The sequence below is a fragment of the Pezoporus occidentalis genome, unplaced genomic scaffold, assembly GCF_034315485.1.
Source record: "Pezoporus occidentalis ecotype Australia unplaced genomic scaffold, CSIRO_AGI_Poc_V1 ctg122, whole genome shotgun sequence".
NCBI lineage: Eukaryota > Metazoa > Chordata > Aves > Psittaciformes > Psittacidae > Pezoporus > Pezoporus occidentalis.
Genome location: NW_026913016.1, coordinates 2140878 through 2162100, shown reverse-complemented (window position 1 = coordinate 2162100; position 21223 = coordinate 2140878). Strand labels below are relative to the sequence as shown.

The window sequence follows — 21223 nt, the reverse complement described above, 5'->3', positions numbered from 1 at the left end:
TTTGGAAGAAGAAGGTACAGCGCAGTATCCTCACTTCAACAGCTGCCAGCATCAAGTACTCTACAAGTCACTGAAAAAAGGTGAAAGCAGCAGCTACAGCATATCTAGCTCAAAGATGCACTTGCTTTCCCTGATTTAACTAGAAGTACTCACAAAAGCTGAAGAAAAAAGGCATTTAATTTTTCATGTACTATCATAATTCTGTATAATTTCCTACATAACCATACACACACACATACACATTTAAGTGCTGCTAATTTCTAGGACTCCACAGGATCTTGTGGCAATATGTTCCATAGACAAAACCTGCTTTAAAATCAGCCAAGGCAATTTTACTCATGTCCTCCTGTTCCCAAATTATTTGAGGGCATATAAGGTCCAGATCTTGTTCTGAACTAGTTCTCATTTATAATTTAAAGTACAAAAAAAGTGGGTGTGTTATGACAGCTTTAGGCTCCTTCTGAGTCACTGTTTCAATTGGAAGTCTGATGTAGGTTTACCATTCAGTTTTAGAAATTTGTTTCTTGATTTAGGTATTACTTTGAATTCCTTGTAATCCCTGTAGATCATCTTTAGTCATTTATAAAAAAAAATTAAAAAATAAAAAAATACACCACAACTGAATTCTAAGATGTTGTCGGCAAGGCTCCAGCAACACAGCAGGCCTTAACTCAGCAGCTTTTTGTTTTTTAAAGTCTCGAGTTAAAAGTACTCATTTAATTTACAAAATGGGCATTCTGGGCTTTGTATCTGCTGTCCACACCAAACTAAATGACCATTGTGGCACATCTGGCAACAGATTCCAAACTCAAACATATTAATTCACCACAGTAATACCGGGTATAATTGGAAAATCCTTAGGAAGGCAAAAGTGACCAGAAAAAGACAACTTGCAGTACTTGAAGATATGCGTGAAGTAAGAAAAAAGGAAAGCCACTGGCCCTAACATTGGCTCCACTTCCTCCTGTCACCAAACACTAGAAGCAAGCAAACCCAGCCTCAAACACAAAGGGCTTTTGGATAAGAAAGATTGACTCTCCAGGAAAATAAAGAAGGGAAAATAACACATACAGAGGTCTTCCCACAGTCTGACAAGTGGAATTAGCAGCACCCAAACTTAGTTAAAAACTTAATCGCTCATTACCATCCTTTTTCTTACCCCCTTTCACCGCTTCTCACTCACCAACAGCCAGCCTCATTTTCCTGAACCAAAGGATTTACAATTCATCAACAGTTGTTAGACAAAGAATGGCAGATGCCAAGCCAAACCAGAAAAATGAAAAATGCAAACAACACAGTGCTAAAGCAGGAATACTGCAAGACACATTCTGAGGTTTAGAAACACAATGCATTAATTCAAGCAGCAGAACCCTGCAACACTTGCACAGCTTTTTGCCAACATTATCCAGAAAGGAGCAGAACAAACTTTTGAAACAGTAATATGGTGAAGCTACAACACAAACAGTTCACATCAAGAAAAGCAAATACACTAGGAAATCTTAAAAGGCTATCTGCATGCACATAAAATATTAACCTCATAAATCTACAATTAATATCAACCAATTGCTTCTAATACTTCTGGAAGATGCTGGCCTCAACAGTTAAGCATAAATTAAAACAGTCACTTCCAAGGATTTACAGTATCCCAACAACACTGTATCATACTAGCCACTCTGCAAAACCCACTCCAGGTGGTCAAATGCTTCTCCACTAGCCACTTCTTCCTATGGCAGTGGGCCTATAGCCATAAGTCATCAAGAGGGAACAGAGAGAAACTCTTCCATGTCTTCCCAACAATTTGCATGGATGGTAAGAACAGTACATATGTTTCCAAATACCTTTCTCGTAGAAAGCTAAAGGTTCAGAATCTCCACTATAAACTGTTCCAAAAAATAATTCAGTATTTTCAAGTTCTCCACAGGTCTTTATTCAGCTTCCTTCTTCAGCAGCTTGCTCTGTTACTGTTATCCATTACTTATGCAGACGAATTAACACAAGTATGTCCCTTAAAGATCAAGTTGCCAAGTCAAAGAACAGCCATCCTGGCTAAAGGTTCATTGGCATGTTTTATACACGACTTTTATTTTTCAGAAAAGCCAGAACTGAAGAGAGTCTTAATTTTCACATTTCATGTCTCTGCAATCTTAATTCAACTCACATCAATATACTTACAGAGAGAAAAGCTGCTTATGTCACCAGAAAAAAATTGCAAATCTCTTTTCAGATACTGCATTTCAAACCATTTCTTATCAGTTTGAGATTACAAACAACCTTTGTTTATCACTTAAGGACAATCCTACAGAAACTAGTCACATTCACTGACAGACACCATAACTAAATAGTATTCAGACATGCCTAGATCTTCTTTTATAAAGAAAAAAAGCCTGCTTTTCCCAGCAATTATGTTTGATACATTTCTTTTGTGGTCACTTTAGGCAGACAAGACTACCAGTGGTAACTACTTCTTTTAACTCTATTTCTGAGGCAAAATGCAGATCTTTCTGGCAACCTCATAATTTCTGTAAGGGCTTTGTTTTTGCATCTTGCCTCTTTCAATAGAGGCAGAAAACACAAATCAGTGGCTGAAAAACATGCAACTGCTGAGCAAAATTGTGCAAACCCACATGGCAGTATTATTCGATGAATGTAATCTACATGACTGGTCTAGTTAATCACAGGAACAAAAGCATAAGAAGGTTAGTCTGCATCCACAAAGGCCACAGGCTTAAACCAGAAGATACCGACCCCTTCTTACATCCCAGACAGCAGGTCTAGCGCCTAGAAAGTACTTCTGTTCGAGCTATCTGACTCAAAAAGCAACCCTGAGGAAGGAATTCTATAGAGTAACTGTAAATTCACCAAATAAAAGGATTTTTAAAGCCGATGTAGAAGCACTAAAGAAAGGGTATCTGGGATTTTGGATAACTGCATGGTTACATTGATCTGACTTGATCATCCATCTAACACAACATCCATTATTTAAGAAGATATCCCAGTGTTGTTTTCTTTTTTTTTTGTTCTTGCAACATAATCATGAGTAAGACATTCTGCATATTTGTAAAATACAGATGTTCTTGGAACATTAAGAATGATTTAGTTTATCATGTTCTGAGATTGGAATAAGCAAGCATCCTTAAACATCTCCCCAATTCAGAAGTATTAAGAGGGAAGCTTGCATGGCTTTCTTAAATTTCACATCAGTAAAAATCAAGACAAAACTCTATTTGGAAATACCTACAAATGCTTCACACAATTTCAACATCATTTACAGAATTCTTTGGAGGTCTACTTGTAATACTTTACAAGAAAACAGTTTTATCCAGTAACTTCACAGGCACTAAAAAGCATGTTCTAAATATTTTTAGTATGTAGACAGTAAATATACATATTAAGCATTCCCAGAGACTGGATTCTGGTCAGGCAAATGCAAAAAGTAAAGATAAGTACTGCTAGCCACAACGGCCTGCTATAACTTGTTATTACTTATTTTCTCTCTTCCACAGATCACAGAACTCTCTGGAAGCTGTAAAATATCTTCATGCAAGCCATCATCTTCCATTTACATGTTAATTTCCAATGAAATAAAAAGACTGCTCATTTACTTCACCATGCTCCAGCATAAACAAGCAGCACTAAGAATCTACACATCCCAAGAGCAGTCTGTGAAACCTTACAAAAGAGATTAACCCATGCTTTTGTGACAGAACAGGGACTCAATTTTCAATGCAGCAGTACTCCAGAGATGGTATACTTCATTATTAACAGGGTACATCTCTACAAGAATAGATAGACTATCTTGCTCTGCTGCTCTGGTTTTTCAGAAACCACTAAAAACATTTAAGATTTTGCCTACTTTAAAGCATCACCGTCTCAAAATCAATTCAGAAATGATATGGACATCAAACAGCAAGTCCTTTAGGATTGCCTTTTCTGCTCTTTGTTATAAAGCAGCCAGAAAAGCAGAGCCCCGGTTCACAACCAGGCCTTTTTAGCTACCAGCTCGTAAATAAGAAGATGCTGTCTTGCCAAGAACTGCATATACTTGGCTCTAACACACACATGCCTGATATCATTTCAAAAATTAAAATCCCTTTCCCCACCAGAAAAAGAAAGAAGAAAACCAAAATCACCACCATAAACATTTCTCACTTTCATTCCTCCCACCTCTCCCTCCAATCAAGTATGTGCTTAGGAACCCCTCCCTTTCACAAGCAATTATGGAACTGGAAAGAGTATCACAAACTTGGAAAGAAAGAACAGAACATGCAGGCATATGCACATCCTGCACCAGTCCCTGAACATTTATGAGTAACTTGCCATTTCACCCAATTTAGGATATTAGGCCTACTAAAGAAACACTTGGCAGTGCAATATGCTGATCCATTCTTAACATAATAACCTCATTCAACAGATTAAAGAGGTACATTTATACCTCGAATTCATTTGACTGCTACAGTAAATTATTTAACAAGTACTTAAAATACGTAGACATTAACTCATGGTTCCTTCTATTTTACTTTTACTTGATCTTATTTTGCATGAATGCAAGAAAATGAAACCATAAGAGCAGCAATTGCTCCTTTTCTCACCAGCAAGTCTGTTCAGTTGTTTCAGGTTTGTTTTTTCTGTTTTGTTTTGGTTTTTTTTTTTTTTTAAGAACTAAGCCTTGTATGTTCTCATATACACGTATATAGATAGGCAGCATTCAGAATTTTAAACCAAATAATTTACCAAGAAATTAACCAAGATGTTCAGCAGATATTTCAAGTTAAGATCAGGTAAAGATTTTCACTACAGCTTATAACAAGCAAACAAGAATGCTGAATATAAACTTAATTCTTACTACAAAATCCTTGCTAGATTGCAGGAACACTCAGAGTTTGAGAACCCCATACTGCAAGTGACAAAGGGACAATGACAACTAACACCATGCACAAATTTCTACACACACAACAATCATGAAACTTCCCAAGTTTAGCGTGAGGTGTCCCTGCCCATGTCAGGGGTATTGGAACTAGATGATCTTAAGGTCCTTTCCAGTCATAACTATTCTATGATTCTAAGCTGTTCTGCTTTGCCTTATGTGCTTTTCTATAGGGCAGGCATTGCTGCATGAAGCCTCATGAAACCCTAGAGGGAACAAAATCGTTCCACTTCTTTCAGAGTCAACCTAGAGGTAAGAATTAAAATGTTTATAGTCCACAGACAAGCTTCCTCAGAGACATATGGAATCTTTTCACATGGTACAAAAACACATTATGATACTTTGACATATATATGCAGTAAAATTACCAAGCTGAAAATAATCTTCCAGGAAATCTCGAGACGTTATTTTTATTACTATGCTTACCCCAACTCAGTGGCAATATAATGCCAAACAAGTCACTCACAATTTAGATTCTGCCTGAGAAGTTTTTGCTCATGCCTTTTTAAAAAGACAAGTATCTCAAAATTGCAGTCACAATAGGAAGTGAAAACAACCATACATGAGTTACCAGGTTAATTTTTAATCACCATCTTCCTTACAAGCTGTAACAGCACTAAATACATAGAAATATAAATTTAGTATGGTTGCATTTTTAATTACTTGATTTCTGCAGTTTCTTATATACAAGTTATGCCTGCCAGACATTACTTCTGTCTTCTATATACAACCGTGATGGAGGTGGGTGAAGCAAAGGTCAGAGGAAGCTTAAAAGACATTTAAGTTTTCTCTCATCTTGACAGGGATTTCATCCCTCTATATTGCACAGGGAGGTCAAAGTTACTGGGAAAACCTTAGAAGTTATTTCTATACCATACATTTGTTTACAATTTAAAGAAAAATACCATTTCTAAACCAAGCACAAGCAACTCTCAACAGATGCTAAATTCAGAAACTTAACACTATGCAATTAAAAGGACTACTGACTAGATACAGAAGCATGGAAGAAGATTAACACTCTGTTATCAGTAACTAGGACTGCTGTAATCTATAGACTCATGGGTCAAATAAAAGATCAACAGTGTCCGCAAACAAACGCTGTAACTTATATTTGATTTGCATCTTCTAATCTTACAGGAATGCACCAAGTGTAACAAAAATAAGCATACACTAACAGCACCCTGAGCTGAAATTACCTTACCTGCATAACTCATCTTGAACAACTACACTGCAGCGTAGTGGTAAAAAATTCTGCTATTAAATGTATCAAGACATTAAGACTATGGTTGAACATGTATCCACGTTTTCCGCAGCTTTCAGTACTGTCCCCAGTGCTTAGCCCAGTACTTTGATACTGTTGCTTAAGTGACTGCGGGAGCAGTTCGAATCTTGATTACACACGAAGAAATCAGAGCCCTGAAGAGTTCCTGCTGGATATCCATGCTAATTAGAACAACCCCCCACACACACCCAAAAAAGACATATAAACAGGAGGCTGGACAAGCACTTAAATCACACACAAGCTCAAACAATCTGCCTGGCCAAGTGGTTTAGCACACTTAAGCAGGACATTATAAAACACTTCACAACCAACTTCCAGCTGTTAGCAAATCTATACCTTACCAAAACTACTGTCTATAAATTATTGTTTTAACAGGCTGTGGACCCTTCCATATCTTTGTTATGTCTAAAACAGTCTGTGGGCCCTTTCATATCTTTGTTATGTCTAAACTTACAGGATCTTCTGCGGCCTGTTTTAGCAATTTATAAAACTGTACTCCTCCACTGTATTCAAAAGAATGGATTATTCAAAAGTATATAAACAGCTGATCAAGATACCCCATAAGTTTTATTAAACATGAAGCACAGTTTTCTGAGAGTTTCATTTAAAAAAAAAAAAAAAAAAACAAGCATCAGCAGTACCTACATTTGTTGCTCTTCAAAGATTACAGTCAGCTTAAAAATTGTGTTGAATTTCTAATCCTTGATAATAAACAAAACCTCAAACCGCTTTACTTCTTCCTACTCTGTACCCATTGCAGTTTGTACAACCCCAGCAAGGAAGGCTAATTGCAGAGTGGTTTGTTTCGGTACCCATTCTCGCTGAACAGAGCTTAAACTGTTCTGGGCCATCCCTAACCCTGCACTGCAAGAGGAAACAAATTGACACAATGACTTCAAGCCTGAATGCCTGTGATACTTAAAACACGTGTCCTGACTGTCAAAGGTACTTAATATATGAAGCTCCACCAACACTAAACACCTCAAAAACACAAAGAAAAAAACATGACAACACACATTGGCCTAAGTGCCCAAATACAGACATACCTACATGCGAGTTTTTCACACTTAGCTCAGTGATGAATGTTTGGCTTCATACATGAAGCACATACGGAGCAACACTCAGACTGAAACATATTCCTGCCTTTATAGAGCCCCATTTAAATGGTCTTGTTGTTGCAGTGGGTTTTTTTTAAATAATCTCTACAGCATTATTTTAAATATACAGTAATAATGTTTAGGCTGAATGTACATTTTAACTTAAAATATTATGATAAGACTAGTGAAAAGTCTGGAAAATTACTAACTGAATTATTAAAAAAAAAAAAAGGGTGAAACAATTTAGCTGAAGTCAAGATCCATCAGTTTAACTTAAGACTGTAGAGTAGAAAAAAAAATAAAAAAAAAGGAGTAATTCCTGACATATGAAAAATAACACCAAAATAATTTAAAGAAATTGCAAAGAAAAATGGTGAACCAGTTTAGTGTGACTTTTTTACCTTAAAAAGTGTTCAATATTTTACTTTGCAAGAGCAAAAAAAAAAATTACATTTCATTTAGTTATTGAAGCATAATACTGCATTTGAACTATTATAAACACCATTCTTGACCTCTACACAGTACCCAAGACAGAAGTCCTCATTCAGTAGGTACTAACAAATCCGTGAGGTAACTCACACTGAACTATCACAGGCAATACTCTAGCATTTGCACGTATGGGATCATTAAAATCCCTGCCTGCCAAACATTTATAACCTCTAAATCTCTCTCTTGAGAAAGTCTATCCAGCTTCAGTGGAAAATGAAGACTTTTCCATATAACTGCAACCACAAACCAAACCCTGCATCAGAGACCAATAATGCACTATAGATGCTTGAAGGCTTGCACAAAATGAGCTGATAAGGGTTTCTACACCACAGCTGAGTGTGGAATATTTACTATCTTTGTTAGCAAATTCTAAAGGCACAGCAAGAGTTAAAGTATTGCAAGACATTAAAGCCAGAAGGATGATCAGGTGCTCCAGTTTGATACCATAATTATACGGCACTTCCATCATGCAATTCCTAGCTGTGAATGCTTTAGAGCAGGCTACAAGAAATAAAGTGGTATCTCTAGTCACTCAAGAGCTCCTTCCATCTTAGCTTTAGGCTATGGTTTCTGGTACAATCGCATTGAGAATAAACTAGTTCCTTATTTACGGTGATCATTACCATGAAATAATTTATTGAATAATCTTACCCTTAGTCCCTGCTTAGTCTGCTGTTAAAGCATGCTCTTCCTTAATAGCATTGCCTTTGGTGGCCTGAGTGCAGTAAATGAAAGGTATAGGCCCACTTCAAAAAAAATTTTTCAGTCATTTGTTGAAATACAATACATATTGTATACAGCACATTTTAGTCTCATAAATTAATCAATAAGAGAACCAGTGCATTAAATCAATGAGAATAGACACATCGTTCTCTTCTGGTTTTTTTACATTTCACCTACACCAATCTGCAAATCCAGACCACAAATTATTCCCCAAAAGGTCATAGCAAGGATACACTTGCCATTATTACACTGATATCCAGGTATGTGTAGTCCTTTCTTCTAAAAGGACTTTACTAGCAATATTACTGTTTACAACTTGATCTACTTCCTAAGCTGACAGATCCGAAAAGACTTACTTACTTTATTAACCTCTGTGAAGTGCACAGCTTTATTATAGGTGGGGTTTTGTAGCACAGGTATGCTGTTCATATGTCTACCTACACTTAAACAAGATGCATTAACATTTCAGGGGGGGTTGGGTGTTGGGATTTTTATCAGGGACAGAGGTGGTATTACTCTTTTCCCCTCCCATCCTCAAAACTTTGCTAGCTTCCCACTGACTGTTACAGTCATTACTCTGTTGTGGCATTATCTAGATCACAGTAACTTCTAAAGGCTGGAACACTTCACTACCAATATACAGACTAACAAACAGATTATTCTGATTTCCAGATTATCCTGTAAAGAATGCAAATCTTAAAATGGTAACAAAGATTTCTTTTCAACATGAAATATTTTTAAACCTTTTGTTTTTACATACACATACATAGATGATTTAGTCTGCTTATACACTGACCATTTCCAAAGAGCAGCCACAGCCTATAGTGCTAAGGAACATTTTCTGAAAATCACATTATGAGCTAGAGAGATACATTTCTCAGCACCTCCAACAATCTGCCTTAAGTGCTAAATTACTGCTTTTATAACCCCCTGAAATCTGAATTCTGCCCGTCTTTAAAAAACAATGCAATACAAGCAGTGTAGCAATCCTTAGTTCAAGGTACACCATGGCATGCACAGAACTCATCTATAAAAGACATCAGAAAAAGGTCCATCTAAACAGTTATTGGCACCTACACTGGGCCAGCAGATACACAAGGTACAGGCTCTACATTCTACATTGTTCTTTACTTGGAGCAGAGAGCTGAAAGTCGATTCCACCAACAGCGGGTATTTTATTTCATCAGATGAAATGAGAAGCTGGACTTCTCAGCATGACACAACAGCAACCATGTTTTCTTTGCCGAAGCGCTCTTTTTATTCATGTGACTTGTCGTTACTGAGGGTAACTATGTTTTCAACTTCCATAAATAGCTAAATTGAAGATATGAAGAGACTTTTTGAACTCAACTTATGCAATTTTCAAATTGATGGCATAACTCTGAAGCAAGTTCAAAATCTGAAAAATGAGGAACAGCAACACTGCCCCTAGGATGCAAGTCCAGAAACACCACCATCTATGCTAAGCCACCATAAATCCTTTTTTTTGAAGTATCTTCTAGAAGTACCTCCCTTTTTCATCATGTATACAGAAGCAAGACCTACAGCAAACAAAAAGCCCATATAAACTCTGAAACAGCTTGGGGGAAAAAAAAAAAAAGTACATCAAAAATAACATTCAACTGAAATTTCCAGTTCTACTTTAATACGTTTGCCACATCTTATTAAGATCTTTGGAAAGTACTCAGTTACAGCTGTAAAAATCTCATCTGCACCTGTTCACCCTTCCTACTACTCACATACATGATGAAAATTGATCCAGTTTCCTGACTGTATTCTTGCTTTACAAGTTAGAATACTAGTTACTACTACTAGAGATTCTCAAAGGCTGTTCGCAAGTCTTTCAATTCTCACATTCAGTTTTAGTCTTCCAGCCCTTCCACAGACTTAGTAACAAGCTAAAACATACATCCTATACAGAAAACGTTCCCTCCCCTCTTCCTTCCTTTAGCTGTAAAGGGATCTTCTAATAAAAAATTCTCTTGAAAAATAAAATTGTGAGATTGTCAGATAATAAAGAATATCTTTATGACGATTTTCTGTGTTTAGCATCACCATCACCTTTTCCTCATTTCTGTTTTTTGCTTCACTGTTGGATGAAATGCAAGATTTTTTTTTTCCACCTGCTTGTGCATCAGACTAAAGAATGAAAGCAACTCCATGGAAAATGCTGTCAAGGACAGGGAGGCAGTTATTAGCTCTGTTATCCTTCATTCACAAAAACTGCTTTTGAGTAATGGTAAACAACATTTGAGATTAAGTTAAAATAATTCAGTTAGAGCAGCCTTTATAAATGCTGCAAAATACGTAGATTTTTTTAAGATTTTACCTCACGGGTAACTTAAGACTTACACAAGTCCATACAAAATCTTACTGCAAGCATCCAAAGCACAATAAAGTATAGTCTAGGAGAGATATAAAACTGATTTTGAATAACTATAAATATACGAAAGAATTCACTGCAGTATAAGTATTTCCCCATACTTAAGTTTCAAAAGCATAAAAAAAACTTTTTCTACATTTCTAGAGATGAAATACTAAGCTCAAAAGATCATATCTAAAACTGACATGATTTAATAACTGAACTAATAAATCAAGGTAACTAATGCAAAACCAAGAAACTATATGAGAATCACACACTAAAATGAGTCCATACCATGATTCAAGCTAAGAAAATAGAAAGTGACCTACATTTTTGCAGATGGAAATACTAGAAAGGAGGATGAATCTACAAACATACAAATATTTATGGCATACCACACAAGCTGAGGGAAGACTACTCAGGAGAACTAGGGGTGGTGGTTTTCTCTGCATTTGATTTTTGGTTGGGTTGTTTTTCTTTGTTTTTTAAATAGAGAAACTAACAGTATTATTTGTATCCTCCCTTTAATAAAGTTTGTAAATTAATTTTCCATACAGCATTCTGCCAAGCAGCTCCTTTTTTGTTAATCTTTACCATGACTTGAAATAAAGAGATATTAAAGCAATCATTCACACCAGGGAAATAAAGGTTACAGTTTTCAAAGAGGATACACTTCACACTGTCTATATTTAAAAGGCTGATATGCCCTGATAACAGGCATAGAAAGAGCTGCAAATGGTGTACAAAAAACTGAACAAGGCTAAAGTCTTAAACATACTGGCACATCTTTAAACACAATTATATACAAGTTTAAGGAATGCTGAGAGTTAATCTAAACCAGGCATTACATGGGTCAGCTGCTTTTTCAAAGGCACACTATATGGAATTTCACAGCTTCTTCACTGGCCCAGTTATGTCATCACTTACTTCTTTCTTCTACCTTCTCCCTTGCCAGGTTTATAATCACTGGGGATGTATTGATATGAATCTTCAGTGATGTATACATGTGTATGCACATGAGACAGAGAAATTAGGATTTTACATGTTTACAATATACCTGCTTCTTAAATGTTTATGTACTTTTACAATACACTACCCTTTGTCTCCTGTAGAAGAGGGAATAATCTAACAAACAAAAACCTTTCTAGAGAACTCTAATTAAGAGAAATCCAATGGCCAGAAAAGTCAGAGGCCAAGCAGAACAGCATAGCTTGCACTACCTTTAATGAGCAATGAGGTCTAAGCTCCGGACCAAAAGAAATTCCAGTCAAGATCACAATACAGTTAATACCTCGCCCTGTCATCCCATGGAACAGGAAACAGAAGCAATGGCACTAAGTTTTTAATGTTACACATATACAGGGAGAACTGCTGCTGTAAATTATCTGATTGGACACAAGTGACCTGACTGCTATTGCCATGCAAAAAAAAAAAAAAACACCACAATTATTTTTGATCTCCATTTAATAGAGTCATATCCTGCTCTGTGTAAAGAATCTAAATGATTTTCCAACAGCAGCTAAACAAAAGTGTAGTCTACCTGGAGATGACACAAAGACACAACGCGCATGGGAGAAGAAAGGATATGATCTTTGGCTAGCTAAATAACAGAGGAAGAAGGTATTTCTGGCTATTGTTACCCTGAGGGATTTAAGTATTCTGGAAAAACTACCAATCGTGACAAACAGCTAACATATGCTCTTAAAATCAGGGTACAGTCACATGCTAGATGTCATTTTCCAAAACAATGAGTATCAATGAGCTTATGATCCTCTTACTCAACCCTGAAAGCTTAAGGAGCTTTGGTTGGATGCTTGGTTAGAAAAAAACAGCAACACACAAAACACCACCAAACACAAACAGGACACATGAAGAGCAGAATTAATGTCCTGCTGTAGAAAGATCAAAGGAAGGAAAATGAAAAAAACATTTGAGAAAATTCACTGCTAGTAGCATACTGGTGATACTGTGGGCTTTAACACCTCAATCTGTCTTCTACCACCTTCATGTACTTATTGACTAAAAAACAATCAGAATGAAACAGTGTTGGGACTTGTCTCCTAGCACTTCTGGAAGACAAGCTGCTACTCATTATAGCTCTCTGGCATCTTAGACAGACATGATGAAAGCCACTAAGGCAGTCAACACCTCATGATCAACATAATCAGATACTGCTGATAGAATTAGTATTTTCAACAGTAAGAATCAAGCCTCTTCCAGCAACCTCTTTTGGTTTGTTTTTTTTTAATAAACTTTGGCCACTGATATTACTCCTGATTTAAGATATGGCACCAAGATGATACTTAAGAAGCACTTCACCTCCCATTGCTATCCCATTTCCCCCCCTATGTAGGTGTTTACTGCCTTATTTCCACCCTACAGCCCCCACCCCCCCCCCCACAAGTCTTCAGATTTTCTTTTCTGTCCTCTCCCACATTCTCAAGACAAGCTGTTTATCTTAAAGTTACTTCTATTAATGTAGCTGTTGCTTAGACATGAAGTTCTCAGGGAGAACCACCACAGTATTGCTGTCCATTTGTAAATGCGTGTCACAAGAGATTCTCAATACAGTGAGGAATTTCCACACATAATTAACATCAAAGAATTGCACTCTAGAACCACTGTTCAGATCACTTCAGCCTGCACATGCAAGGACCTTTCACAGCTGACACAGCTTCTCTGCAAACACTGTCAAAGAAATAAGACTATTGACATGCACATACTACTTACTAGGACCAGCCAATGGCCATTTATCTGAAAAAGTGCAAGTGGGAGAACATGTGCAGTTTCTTACTATGACTACAGAGAATCAGCGCACCAAATTCAAAGGCTCACTACTCCTCCACAGGCCTGAGCGGCTCTCACAATGGATTAATACTTTGAAGCAAAACCACCAAGACCAAAAGTGCCCCAAGTTCAATTTAAAGAGCCACAACAGTGTGGCCGAACCTCCCTTTTCCCACCATACTCATTTGCCTAAAGCGTTGCTTGGCTGTCAAAGAGAAGGTTTCTACATACACCACAGACTCACAACTGGTTCAACCTGAGTAAAGGCAATACTTGAAAAAGAGAAGCTGAAGCAGGATGAAGTCCAGGCTTGTAAAAAAAGAAAAAAAAAAAACAAACCTAAGAATAAATATTATTTCAATATGATAAATAATCTAAACTACAATCACTACTATCATACCCACATTCCACAGTATTCTTTTGTCTTCCTCTATACAATGGGAAGACACACACTGTCACAGATTGTTAAACACAATTTACCCACGCAGTAGTTTCAGAGCATAATCAATACAACCCACCCCCTCAAGAGAAAAACAAGTATTTTAATAGAATACCTACATGCGCTGGGACCTGCGAAATAATATTTCTAATTAGACACAAACATCACACTACTTCATTTCACAGAATGGCTGTAACGAGACCTGCAAGTTAGTGCAAAACAAGCTATCAGGCAATCTATCTTTAATAAAGTTACAAGCAGTCTTACCTTTCATCCTCACCATCTACCAGAGGTGTCGTCAATGGCAGCACCTTCAGTGGAAAGAGGGAAGCAGAGGATGGCACGTTGCTGCTACCGCCATCCGAAACGGCCGACACTCCAACACCACTCTCACCACTGGCAGCTTGAGGTAAACCCACCAAGGAAGGCTCTGTAGGGCGCCTGCCATCTTCAGTTTGGCTTACAACGGACTGAACTAGTGACTGTGCAGGGAACTGGGTAGAGCTTAGCGGCATCTGCTGTGGCACACTCTGTGCCACTGGCATACCTATACTTGTTGATATCAAGGGAGGCTGACTAACACTTTGAGACAAATTCCCATTCTGCACAGCCGAAGCTTGTGTTATGTTCTGTGGCTGTCCCAAACCTATAGAAGCAGAAGGTATGCCAGGAGGCACAGCTGAACCAGCTTGAGTTGGTGCAGGAACAGTACTAGCAGAAGGTATAGGGCTAACTGCAGGCAGCTGCTGGCCAGTCATCCCTTGGACAACAGATTCCACTCCTTGTGCCTGTGGCTGTACAGGTAACAAAGTGCTTTGCTGAGCAATGACCATTTGCTGAGGAAGGCCTGAAGCGCTAGCCTGTAATCCCTGCTGCATTATTCCTGTCTGCACAGGCTGCACTACTTGTGAAGATGGAGGAGCAGCCGTTGACGGCATAACTGGAGGTGGAATTTGGTTTGCAGCAGATGGTGGTTGCACCACAGCAGCTACACTCCCTTGCTGCCCAACATTCAGCATTTGACCACTGGTACCTACACCTGGTATTGCTGCTGGAGCATGTGCAACAGGCTGAGCTGGGGCAGCGGCTGGATGTGCTTGTACTGAAGGCTGCATGCCCTGTGCCTGGGCAACAGGAACCGGTTGCCCTGCTCCTACTCCTGCAGAACTAGGCTGCATGGCAGGGGCTGAAGTCTGAAGGATCTGCTGATGCTGAATGTAGTCTGGCACAGCCCCTGTCACGGAGTTTTGGTTCATCGACTTAACATGACCTGTGGCCATCTGTGTAGGAACTGTCTGTTGCTGCTGCTGCTGCTGCTGTTGTCCATACTGCAACTGCTGCTGCTGCACAACCGGCAAAGTCTGCACAGGCGCCGCTGGCTGAGAATATGGTAGCTGCTGTTGAGCCATACTTTGAATGCCAGGCTGCTGGTGGCCCATAGATGGGGATACACCTAGTATATTAACTGGGGCTGGCTGAACCCCAGTAACAGTGGTTAGACTGGCCTGTGCAGGAGGCTGGACCCCTGGCTTCTGCTGTGGATAGTTTACTTCTTGAGAATGCAGCTGGACTTGTGCAAGCTGTGATTGAGAAACACTCTGTGGTATACTTGATGCTGGAATTGCCGGAGGAGCAGCACTGCTAAAATCCATCTGCTGTGGACCCACACCTTGAAATGCTTGCTGCTGTACCACAGGAGGTGCTCCCATTTCTCCACTTCCCACACTTTCTGTATAGTGACTCAGTGTGCTTACATTGCTGCTAACAGAACTCCCACTGGTGCTCTCCCTTTCAGAAGTCACTTCAAGCGGGTTTTGTTTTATTGTCTCTACTGCTTTGTTTACTGCTACTCCTTCGGAAACTGCAACGGTGTTTTCTTTATCATAGAATTCAGTGCATGTCCATCTACCTTTTTTGAAAGGTTCAGAACTAGAATCTAATTTTACAACCCTAAACCTTGACGTGCCAGATGCAGGCTGCTGCTGGCTTGATCCAACTGCCATTCCTGCAGTTGGATTAGTAACATTGTTAATGACACTAGAGGAAGCACTCGTACCATTGCCAACACCACTCAAGATATTCACATTAACATTGCTGCCAGTTCCAGACAAAGCATTTACATTAGCAGTACTCGTGATGTTGCTCAAGTTTATAGTACCAATCACACCACCTGCCACACTAGAACTACCACTACCCATATTATTTAAGGTACTAGTTCCAGTAGCAGGACTTACACCTAAATTGCCAGGAGTACTTGTAGTGCGGATATTAGACACAACAGATGCCGGAGAACCAGTGGATGATGCAGCAGAAACTGGTGCAGTTGATATAACATTGTCAGAGCTTCCAGTTGTTGACAGTTTTCTAAATGATGGACTGGGCGGTGGTCCTCCGGAAACTGGGGCACTGCCCACCCCAGGATGTGACGGATGGTGGTGTCCATGATGGTGGTGGTGAAGATGGTGGTGATGATGAACATGATGGGGGTGAACACTTCCATTGATCACAACACTCTGCTGTGGGTGATGAGGCAGAGGAGCATGCTGCTGAGGAAGATGAGGCTGGTTTGGAGAAACAGCCCCAGGAGTCTCTGCCTCTTGGAAGTTATTTAAAGTCTCTTCAGAAGAGCTCCTCTCAGGTTCTCCCAAGTCAGTGGCCCTGGATAAAGAAACATCCAAGATTTCCGAAGATGACAGATCTTCAGTGTGGGACTCATCCAGGTCATCGTAGCTCTCTGTATCCTCAGCTATGCTGTTATTAGAGCTCATACTAGCTGATATTTGAGCAGGGGTCACACTGGTGATTTGGAAGCCACTTTTCTTTTTCATTTGAGCTCCGGTCTGTGCAAGAGGCTGTGGCTGGAGCTGAGACTGCGAGAGGAGGTTCAGGCTTTGTGGAGGAGGGGGTGTCGGCTGTGGACCCGCTGATGAAGATGCTGCAGGAGACAGAGGCGGCGGCTGGACCAGCAAAGGTGGCTGATAATCCTCGGCAGAGAGGGCAGCGCTCCCAACGCCGGTACCTGGTGCAGTGGGAGCAGTAACGCAGCTGCTGCCGCTGCTACTGCTGCTACCCCTTCTAGGAAACATTGCCGGGTGCGCCATCTTCCTAGCACTAATGTCTGCGGCTGAGTCAGGCTGGTGCATTGTATCGGGTGTATTTTAAGAGTGCAATCCCCCGGTATGGAGAGAGACAGACACACACACACACACACACACACACACACAGTTAGCTTTGCGCTCACGGCAGGGCAGAGAGAAACCACGCACAACCCCCCCGGCTCCCGCAGAGCATGGGCTGAGGCGCCTCGGCACCGCCGCTAACCACCCCCCTCCCCTCCACCTCCCCTCAGAGACAGAGAGGGGGCGAGGACCGGTCCTCCGCCGCCTATAGATTAGCGCCTCTGAATGTGACACTTTCAATCCTCCGCCATTCACTTTCTTTCTCCCTCTCGCCCCCCCACCCCCTTTTGATTGCCACCACCACCCCCTTCCTCAGCCGCCACCGCCCCCGCCCACCGACTGCGCCTCTCCCGGGGGTGGGCAGGGGCCGGAGGAAATGCCGGTGGCCCTGGGGGCGAGCCCCTTCCTCCCCGCGGCTCGCCGGCAGCCGGCAGAACCGCCCTCGCCGCGGCTGGCGCCACCGGGCCGCCGCCTCTTTCTCCTCGGCGGGGCGAGGGCAGCCGGCAGACCCTCAGGGCAGCCCAGCGGGGCAGACGGCGCCCCTCGCCATCACTGCTGTAGTAGTAGTAGTAGAAGAGCGCAGATACGTACAGGACTGGCGCACAGGAGGGCGGCAGCGGTAGGCTGAGCCGGGCAGGGACATCCCCGTCAGTGGCAGCCATGGAGCTGAATCATTTTGGGTATTAGAAAGGCGGAATAAGGAGAAAAGAAAAGCAGCAGCAGCAGCAGCCCAACAAGAGAGTCCATCAAAAGGAGGGAGGAAGGGCGAGCCAGCCAGGCAGCCTCTCTCTCCTCCCTCTGTGTCTGGCTGTCTCTGGAGAAGGCTCCCCTCCGCACGCTCTTCCTTCCCCCTCCGTCTCCTCCCCCTTTATAACAGGCGGCACCCGCTCTTCCTCTGCAGCACCGCGCCTGGGAACAGTCCTCCTCCCGCGTGTGCGCCTGCCCCGTCCTTTCTTCCCCACGGGTCGGTGGCGGCCGCCCTGCCGCCGGGTCTGTCCCCCGCCCGGCCCCGTCTCCTCACGGAGCGCTGGAGGAGGGCGCTGCGCGGGCTGCGGGGGGAGGGGAATGCTCGCTAAAGGGGAGGGCGGGCGAGAGACAACGTAAGATGGCGGCAGCCGCCGCGCATGCGCGCCCCGCTGGCAGACATAAAGCCCGTCTGGCCGAGGCCGGCGGAAATGGGTTCGGTTTGCGTGGCGGAAATTACCGAGCGGCGCCGAGCCCGTGGAGGGGGAAGGAGGTTTTATCCCCGTGTGGCGGCACTCCGGGATGGTTAGGGGGCGCCGGGCGGGCGCAGGGCTTCCTCCCTCTCTACTTCCGTCCTTCCTTCCTTCCTTCCTTTCCCTCGGCCGTCCCTGCCTCTCCTTCGGGCCCGCAGCATGACTGTGCCTCACATGACCTCCTGCTGCCGCCTCCCTCCCCCTCGCTTCAGCTCCGTTGCAGATTTATTCAAGTTGTTCATCACCTTCTTCTTCCTCCCCTCCCTCGGTCCAGAATATTCCTGCCCGTTCCTTCCCCCCGCGCACGGGGAAAGCGGGGGTGCCTCGCTCGGAAGCTGCCTTCCCCTTTGTGTTTCCCCGTCCGCCGACGGGGGTCGCGGCGGGTGACTCCTCACGCCCCGACATGGCCGCTGCGCATCACCGATCCCCAGCCGCTGGCAGGGCATGAGGTGTGGTTCCGGTGGCGGGGGCAACGACGCCCGGCGGGTCAGGTGAAATCGTTCATCTGCATTCACAAGGGAGACGTATGAGTGACAAGCAGCTTCAGATGAGAGGAAAACCACCTGAGAGCTGCTCTGAAAATGGTGCTGTTCAACGGTATTTTCAAGTTGCTAAATAGAATTGAGGTGAAACCTATCGACCTTCCCACACTGTTTCCGTGTCAGCATCCCACAGGTCAAGAGACTGCGTGGGCCTCTCCAGAGCCAAATGGCAAAGCTTGATGCACCCACCATGTCAGGGCTGTTCCAGGTCTCCCTGGTCACAAACTGAGCTGCCTCTCATTGCAGAGCAATGACCATGAGATCTCTGAAGATGCTCGATGGGTGCATGTCTGCCAGATTTTCCTTCATGTCCTTGCAGCTGTTGGCGCACACACGCAGCTGCCCAGCAGGTAGGCAGGTATCTCATGGCTGCACAAACCCAACATTCTCACCATCAGTGTTATGTCACCTGTCCCATCAACAAGACCCTCTCCAGGGGCTCTTTCAGAGCAAAATTAATTGGATATCTCACATTCTTACAAAGAGGGGTACAGGTTTATGCTCTCTCCCCCTTTTTCTCCAGCATCCTGGTGTGCACCAGTGGCCAGAAAGCTGCTCATGTTCTCACCGCCTGGCAGCACGCCCTTGTCTCCAAACACACATCCTTGAGTGGAGGTCTCAAATCACTGCTTTGAACTGTCTGGTTTCCATAGAACGATAAAATGCTCACAGAACTTGACTGGCTCAGGCTGATTCTGTGAACTGTGAAGCTCACTGGTTAGAACAGTCAGCAAGGTACAGGAGAAAAAGATCAGGGTTTGGTGTTTACTGCAGTGCATATTTAAGCACATCATGAAGAGTATTAGAGCTATAACGGGAGAAGAGTTGTGAGAGTCCAAGGCATTATATCATTTAGCTGAGTCATTAGAGAGTTCTTATGGGAGATGTAAATGTTAGTTCCTTCAGGCAGAGAAGAGATTTGAGTCTCCCATGTTTGGTGTGTGGTGTTTAATCACTGAGGTAATAAAAACTGTTTTTCTAGCTCTATTTTGTAAAAAGGGTGATGGTTCAAGGTCACACACAGTGGGAGCATTTGGTGCCTATACCTGAATTTCACTTTCCCATTTTGCCTCTCCCTGTTAACCTAGCTTACCTAGTTCTCACTTGTTGTGGGCACAGGGTGGGTTTGAGAAAATCACGGCTTTTGCAGCCTAATTCCTTTTATGTCTGGAACACAGACATTCAGCTCAGATCTCCAGGTACCTGAAAGATAGACTTGCAACTCTTGCTCCTTCCATGGCTCCAGGACACTGCCTGTATACAGACACTATGAAAAGATTGACATGTAATTAAATAAGATTCTGCCTTTTCTGAGAGCTAGACTATATTTTTAAAACTGATAATCAGAACAGCTTGAAAACCATGCTACATGAACATGAGCTCCCTGTGGGAAGGTGCCTTTGTGTAACTCTCACAAATTTCAGGAAAGCATCACAAAGCTACCCACAATCTGTCCCGATGCTTGGTGCAGCACTGAGGCTTTATATGTGTCTTTAATGAGATACTCAGATGTGTAAATATTTTTGAGATGAGCCTGAGGTTGCAGGCCAACTTCCATTATAAATTCCTGTTACGTCTGCTTATAACTTTCCCAGAACAATTTCCTTGAGGAATTAAGTCTTCTATGATTAGTTGCAGCTCAGAGATGATTTTTTGAATGTTTGAACAAAGTCCAGCTACTTTTAAAGCAGTGTGCTACAGATGAATCTGTTTCTGACCTTAAAAATCTGTGGAAAAGTAACTCAGGGTTGAGCTATAAACGTTGCATGCACATAATAGACATCAACAAGCCTGAAAAAGAAAGCAGTAGTATTGTCATTGGTTGAATGTTTGCTTTTGCCCACGCTAACTTATATTAATTTTGAGTAGTTACTAGTCTTTTGGGCTATAAACTTCTCACTACAGCATGTGAAGCAGTTCTTTAAATTGGGCCCATATAGTTCTCTTCTTAGACAGGAGATACTGAAAAAAGAAAGGAAATGTAAATGAGTTTTAACTTACCTGCATAGTGTGGTCACTGTTTAGTTAATGATCCAAGTGATGGTCTCAACTAAAAGCACATCTGAAGTGCCATGTTTGAAAATATTTTTTTAATGCTGTTTTTAAATACCGACATTTCCACTACACCTGTTTTTCTTTGCTTAGTCATTTTCATCAGGTATATCCTTGCACTTTTCTTCAT

General features: G+C 41.8%; 1 protein-coding gene across 10 annotated transcripts in view; it reads right to left on the bottom strand.

Moving 5' to 3' along the window:
- The window catches only part of TSC22D1 (TSC22 domain family member 1), a 95968-nt gene extending 77598 nt beyond the window's left edge, over positions 1–18370 (bottom strand). For 8 of the 10 annotated variants that reach the window (XR_009962529.1, XR_009962532.1, XR_009962530.1 and 5 more), the window contains exon 1: positions 14371–17237. Coding sequence is in view for 5 of the 10 variants with exons in the window: in XM_062607390.1 (XP_062463374.1) it covers positions 14371–17204 (2834 nt within the window). In the remaining 5 variants the exon portion in view is untranslated. Of the gene's footprint in view, positions 1–14370; positions 17247–17873 lie in introns of those variants that run through there. The other 2 variants (XM_062607387.1, XM_062607386.1) reach the window with 2 other exon arrangements.
- Between the last annotated feature and the right edge of the window lie 2853 nt (positions 18371–21223).